General features: G+C 42.7%; 1 protein-coding gene across 1 annotated transcript in view; it reads left to right on the top strand.

The window, feature by feature from the left end:
• LOC122547008 overlaps window positions 1-6596 on the top strand; it is a gene marked incomplete at its 3' end in the record, with an annotated part of 18693 nt that extends 12097 nt beyond the window's left edge. Inside the window, exons 4-6 of the mRNA XM_043685610.1 lie at window positions 1179-1255; window positions 1344-1505; window positions 6501-6596. Coding sequence (XP_043541545.1) covers window positions 1179-1255; window positions 1344-1505; window positions 6501-6596 — 335 coding nt within the window. The remainder of the gene's footprint in view (window positions 1-1178; window positions 1256-1343; window positions 1506-6500) is intronic.
• Window positions 6597-6892: the final 296 nt, after the last annotated feature.

Here is a 6892-nt window from a genome sequence, read left to right as displayed (position 1 = left end):
AGGTTTAAGGTGAAGAGTGAAGAGATTGAAAACAGACCTAATGGGCAACTTCTTCGCGCAGAGGGTGGTATTTGTTTGGAATGAACTGCCAGAGGAAGTAATCGATTCTGGTACAATTACAACATTTCAAAACCATCAGGTTATACAAATGAAAAGGATTTGTCAGAATATGGGCCAAATGTTGGCAAATAGGATTAGATTAGATTAGTATATCTGGTCGGCATGGATGAGTTGGACCAAAGTATCTGTTTCTGACTTGTACATCTTTATGCCACTCCGACTCTATGTCTGATTGTCATCTTTCCCATCCAGACTCTGTATCTTTTGAACTTGTTGTCAGTCACGAGTATATTAAATGCAAACTCAAATAAATCCAAAATGCTTTTCACCACTCCTTCCTGGAACGGACATTTCAAAGGCTAATACAGGCGGGGCAATAGTTGGGCGACATTTTTTACACGCCTCACACCAAGTACTGTGGGAAATTCTGGAATATGCAATATCGAAAGATTGTGAGAGTACAGGAGATGGTTTGGAAGAAATTTCCAAGAAAATGTAGCTTGAGTTGGAAAGATTTAAAATGCCGTTGACAGGGCTATAGATTTTAATTTCCGAAAACCGATGTAAACAACCGTTTCAGTTTTCCTTGTAGCAGAGGTGATTGAAAGACGACATGATTAAAATGCATAAAGAAGTTATGATTTTGAGAGATAGGCTCAAAAGGAATATCCTTTCTTCTTCCCCCTTGATGGAGACATGAATGGCCAGGAGGCATAAAATTAGGGTAATGGGTTTAGACAGCATATGAGGAAAAATGATTTTGCCTAGAGATAATGGTAATCTGGCGCTTACTGTCCATGAGGATGACGAAGTGAAAACCTCTCACGTTATTACAAAGATACTTAGATGGGTACTTACGATGCTAAAGCAAAGAAGGTTGATGGAAAAGCCGTTGAAAATTTGGTTTTCAAACTGTTTTTGACTGGTGTAACACAATGAGATAAAGGATTTTTTTTTACATATGCTCTCAACCTCTATGGGTCCATGACTATGATGAGACTCTGAGGAAGGTTAACCGGCTTTGGGATGGGAAGTATGGTTACATCAAGGAACTTTAATTGGGTATGATGTTATGGCAGATTGCCATTCATTAGCTTTCTCTGTGATTGCTGTTTCAGCTCCGGTGGATGGAAGATGCCAGAGGTGGTTGTCCAACCATATCACTGCTCGACACGTGGAACAGCGTGGTTACAGGGTAATTTCATAATTTATTAGACAGATGTTCACTGTCCAGCACTGTTCACATTGATTACGTTCTTCACTACTGATAAACCTTATTACAGGTTCTCATCCCACCATGGCCGATGGGGAAGTGACCAGGAGAGTTTGTATAAACTGGAAAAGAAATCAATGTCACTGGGTCCATGAGATAAAGATCAAAAACTGCAGCAGTTACTTTGTTTATGAATTGAAGGCGTTGCATCATTGTGCTGCCTACTGCACAGGTACAGTTCTCTTTTTACGTTACTCACAAGGGCAACTTTGAGGTGTCTCACTCCACCAAGAAAATATCATTCCAATGACTTTGGAAATAGTTTGAACTTCCAATCACTGAGTCATTGAAACTTTTGAAATAAAATATACGAAAGTGAGCCGAGTTAATTGAAAAGAGGAAGAGAACATTATGTAGTTGGGAAGTCACTGCTCTCAGACAAGACGTAAATAAAATGTTACAATCAGCCACTGCAGCACGGAATGATTGGCAATGTGAAAGCTCCTCCCTGTCTTAAGTATGAAAGGAAACAATCCAAAGAAACAGGATGCTGGTTTCCAAGGCATAAAATCCAACTTCTTTCAGTCGAAGCACTCCTCTCCCTTAAGCCATGAAATTCAATTCGCTTTAGTTCCTACATTCTACCACATCTTACTCAATGACTCACACTCCCCTGGTGAACATTTCTAACTTCCCTCAACAACAGTATCATGCTCACTGTAGTAACTACATCACTCTGCAATCTGTTCTGATGTCTCTCTCATGTCAGAAAACACATCCCAGTCCATTAATCACTGCATCCCACTGTCCCAAGATATTATATTACATTTTTCACTGTCACTGCATTGCACTCACTTGAGTCACCATGTTCTACTCCCATCCTCACTGCATCCATTTCATAAATGCAAGTTGGACGTGTTGGGCTGAGCTGTTTCTTTATGTGGTGTTAAATTCATTTTCCCAGTTACAGTACACTGTCAAAGTTTCAGCCTCTCATTTCTTGGTCTTAACACAGTACTGCCATTTACTCAAAGGACACATCGAATCCTAATCTCCGAATCATAGTCTCATTCCCACATTCATTTGAGAACATTTCACAAATGCCACAGAGAATGTAGGATCTGAAAATAAAATGACCGCCTCACAAGCAGGGATTTAAATGAATTTGATCCAATCGTTTAGTACAATTACTGCAGAGGCAAAAGATCTGATGGTGAAGTGTTTTTCTTTCAGTTATAGCGAGCAGCAGCAATCACTGCTGTCAATGTTTCTTCAGGAAAATCACAAAGGACATAGATTCGTATCTGGTATTAAATCCGGGAAAGGCACTGTGCCTCAGCATTATATTTGTATCAGTTATTCGTGGGAAACTGGGTGGCTGACTGAGCCAGCATTTACTGGCCGGGCTTAATTGCCCTTGAGAAAGTGGAGATGCAACAGCTTCTTGATTAGTTCCAGTGTGTATGTAGGTGGATGACCCACAATGTCCACAGCGAGGGACTTCCAGCATTTTGACAGTAAAGGCGCAGTGATACATTTCGAAGTAATGATGGTGATTGTCTGGGACATATTCTTGCACGTTGTCTTGTCCCCATATGTTTGTTCCCCTGGTCGTGTAGATGGAAGCAGCCGTGGGTTTGAAAGGTGCTGTCTGAAGATCTTTAGTGAATTCTGCAGTGCATTTTGTAAGTAGTACAAACCGTGCTCCTGAATGTTGGTGGTGGAGAGACAGATGTTTGTGGATGTAATGCAAATCAAGAGGAATACTTGAGCGTTGTTGATGCTGCTTCCATCCTGTGTACCGCCTTGGAGGTGTTAAGCAGTCTTCTGGGAGTCAGAACGTGAGTCCCTGCCGCAGAATTCCTAGCCTGGATTTACTGTTGCCACCTTTTAGTGACAAATCTATTTGAGTCAAACCAAGGATGCTAATAACGTTAAATTCAGTCATGGTAACGGAATTGAATCACAGGGAAAATGATGACGGTGTTACTTTTTGATGACTATCATTGAATCCCTACGGTGTGGAAGCCCATTGAGTCCACACCGCCTCTCCGAAGGTATCCCACACAAACCACACATCCCCCACCCCCCAACCCAATGCCTCTAGTCCTAAATTTCCCATGGCTACTCTATCTGACCTTCACAGTTTTGGACTGTGGGAGGAAACCACGCAGACAGGGGACAATGCGCAATCACCACGCAAACAATTTCATGAAGCTGGAATTGAATCCAAGTCCCAGGCACTGTGAGGTAGCAGTGCGAAACACTGAACCACCATTCCACCCTGATTCCTTGGTCATCTCTTGTCACTTGTGTGACTGTTACTTACTACATTTCAGTCAAAACAGGGATATTATTTAGATCTTCTTGCATTTGAATATGGGCTGTTTCAATGTCTGAGGGGTCGCAAACAGAGCTGACCATTATGCAGTCATCTGTGAATATCCCAGTTCCTGACCTTAAAACGGTGGGAACGTAATTGATGAACATGTTGAGGATAGTTTTACCGAAAATTCTAACGCCAGGAAGCCCTGCAGTGACGCCATGAAGCTAAGATGTTTGACCCCAAACCATAGTATCAAATTCTATATGAAGGTTTGATTCAAAGCAGTAGAATATTTGACCTTGACACCCATAAATCCCATTTTTGTTCATGCTTCTGATGCCTCACTCATTCGAATGCAGCTTCAGTGTCAAGGTTTGACACTTGCGCCTCATCTCTGGAATTTTCCTCTTGTCCAGTCTTGAACCAAAGCTGTAATGAGTGCAGGAGCTGAGTCTTTGTGGTGGAACTTAACTGGGCGTCACTGAGCGGGTTATTGCTGAGCAGGTGCTGCTTTATCTCTCTGTTGATGACACCTTCTATCACTTTGCTGAAGATCGAGAGTTGACTGGTGCGATAGAAAATGAATATTTTGGATTTGTCCTGCATGTCGTGGATGAGACATAGCTAGGAAATTTTGTACACTGCAGTGTTCATGCCAGATTTGGAATTGTTTTGAAAGAGCATGGCTAGAGTACGGCAAGTTCTTCCTTACTATTGCCGGAATAGTCTCAGAGCTCAGTAGCTTTGCAATATCCAATGTCTTCAACAGTATCTTTTCACTGCGCTGAGTAAATAAGAAGCCTGAAAACTTCTGTCTGTGATGCTGGGAATAATTGGAGGAGGCCAAGATGGCTAATTCACTTGGGAATGCTGATATGAGTTTCCCTACAGTATGGAAACAGGCCCTTCTGCCCAACAAATCCACACCAACTCTCCGAAGAGTATCCCACCACAACCCTACATTTACCCCTGATGAATACACCTCACACGATGGACAATCCAACATGGCCAATTCACCTTACCTGTATATGTTTGGATTGTGGGCAGCAACTCACAGTTTCCTGAGAGAATGTGCAAACTCGACACAGACATGAGGCAAGAATTGAACCCAGGTTCCTGGCGCTGTGAAGCAGCAGTGCTAACGACTGAGCCACCACGCCTCAAACGTTTCATACTAGTGTTTTCAACTGTGTTGTGCTTTTCCATCATTTAGGATGGGGGTATTTGTGGCTCCTCCTGCAATGAGTTGTTACATAAAAACACCATTCACTGCATGTGGTACTTCTGATCCATTGTTTATGGGATTGCTTCCCTTGCCACTGTGGTTGCCTCAACCTACCTATACCATTGTTCGTTTTCCTCAGTTTGAATCTCTGCTGTGTCTCCTGAATTACTCCCAGAATCTCTCGCCATTGTTGTTTCACTGCCTTTCATGCTGGGCTCATCTACCAGTCAATTCTACCTCGCTCATCCCTCCCTTGAAGTAGCCGTGTTTTGCAGCTTCATTTTGTTGATGCGGCATTTTTGTGTATGCTTGGTGCTACTCCTGCTGTACACTCCTGCACATTCCACGAAATAAGTTTGATTCCATCATTTTTTTATAAGGTTTGAGTGGGGAGTATGCTCAACAATATGTTGCCGATTTTGATGGAAGACAATTTTGTTGCTGTTGGTCTCCGACCGGGCTTCATCGAACCTGGAATTGCTAGATCTGCTTGAAGTCTGTCCCATTTAGCATGGTGACAGTGCCAGATAACACATTTGGATGGTTTTTAAGTTCGTCTCGCCAAGAACTATGCGGTAGTCACTCTTGACAATATTTTCTTGTGCAGATGCATCTGCAGTCGGCATAGTGATAAGGATGAAAGCAAGTGTATTTCACCCCCTCACCACCTGTCATGGCCCCATTCTAGCAGCTTTATGTTTAGGACCCGAACAGGTCGATCAACAGTGCTACTGCTGACACACTGTCGGTGATGAATATTGCAATTCCCCACACATCCATTGTACATTTTGCATAATTGCCTGGCTTGATGCTTATCCCATACATTGTGCAGCATGTAGCAGTCCTGATTCCTCAGTTGTGGTAATCAGCATAAGTTTTCTTAACCATGTTTAATCTGACGTCACAAGATGGTAAGGGACTCGTGTCCATGCAGAGGACTTCTAGGTGAACTTCATTCTGATTTTAGTCCACCGTGCCGCCACCTCTGCTAGGACTGTCCTGCAAGTGGGACTGGACATATCTATGATGGCGGTGGTGACATCTGGTTAACTGTCTCCACGGTCGCCGATGTAAGCAAGATTAGACTAATAACGGGCTAATCTGTGAAATAACTTTCGCAAATTTATCACTATTGTCAGGTGTTAGTAAGGAGCACTTTGCAGGGTGACAGGGCTTATTGGACCATCATCTTTCCCAGTGCTTCGTTCGATGCCAGGCGATCCATCTAGATTTGTTTCTTTGTGAAACGCCGAAGCGATTGGTGCAACAGGATAGATTGTTAGGCCATTTCAGAGGGTATGAACGTCAAGAACGTTGCTATAGGTCTGTACTCACTTGCAGTTCAGAGCAGATGAGGTTTCCTTCCCTGAAAGAGATTACCTAGTCAGTGGCGTCATTTTGTTTTCAGCAAATGCACATGGATTCATGGCAATCAGTAGATTCTTCAGGCCAGATATGTTACTTTGCATCGAATTCCAATTTCACCATTTGCAGTTTGAAGATTTGAAAACAGGTCCCCAGAGTGTTCGCTGAGTCTCTGGATTTCTAACTCAGTGAAAATACGACTGGGTTCTTGCCTCCATGAAATACATGGCACGCTGGGAATTATTGGGAAATATCTGAATTAAAGAGTTCCATCTTTGAATCATTCTTATACTATGTCTCCATTCCTTCAGATCCAAACACTGCTGAACATGACAACAACGTGACAAATTCAACTCAGAAACCGACAGAAAGTTCTTCACCAAACAGAGCAGTGACGGCAGAAACAGGTAACAGTGACGCTGAGAAGTATTCTTTACACAAAAGCAATTAATACACGCAGAGTTATGTGCCAGGTGGTTTAGGCGGGACAGGAATGGTGGATAAAATGGAGTGGGATTTGCATTTTTGTATAAGGCGAATATCATCGCAGTAATCAGAGATTAAATAACTGAGGGATCACACAGTGAGGCTTTGTGGGTGGAGTAGAGAAATAAGACGGGGATGGTGACATTACTGGGGTTGTATTTAAGGTCCCCAATTACTCAATGGCAATTAGAGGAACAAATATGCAGGGATATTGTGG

The sequence above is a fragment of the Chiloscyllium plagiosum genome, unplaced genomic scaffold (genome assembly GCF_004010195.1).
Source record: "Chiloscyllium plagiosum isolate BGI_BamShark_2017 unplaced genomic scaffold, ASM401019v2 scaf_15056, whole genome shotgun sequence".
Classification (NCBI taxonomy): Eukaryota; Metazoa; Chordata; class Chondrichthyes; order Orectolobiformes; family Hemiscylliidae; genus Chiloscyllium; species Chiloscyllium plagiosum.
The sequence above is the reverse complement of the archived record's forward strand: the minus strand, read 5'-3'. Positions and strand labels throughout refer to the sequence as shown.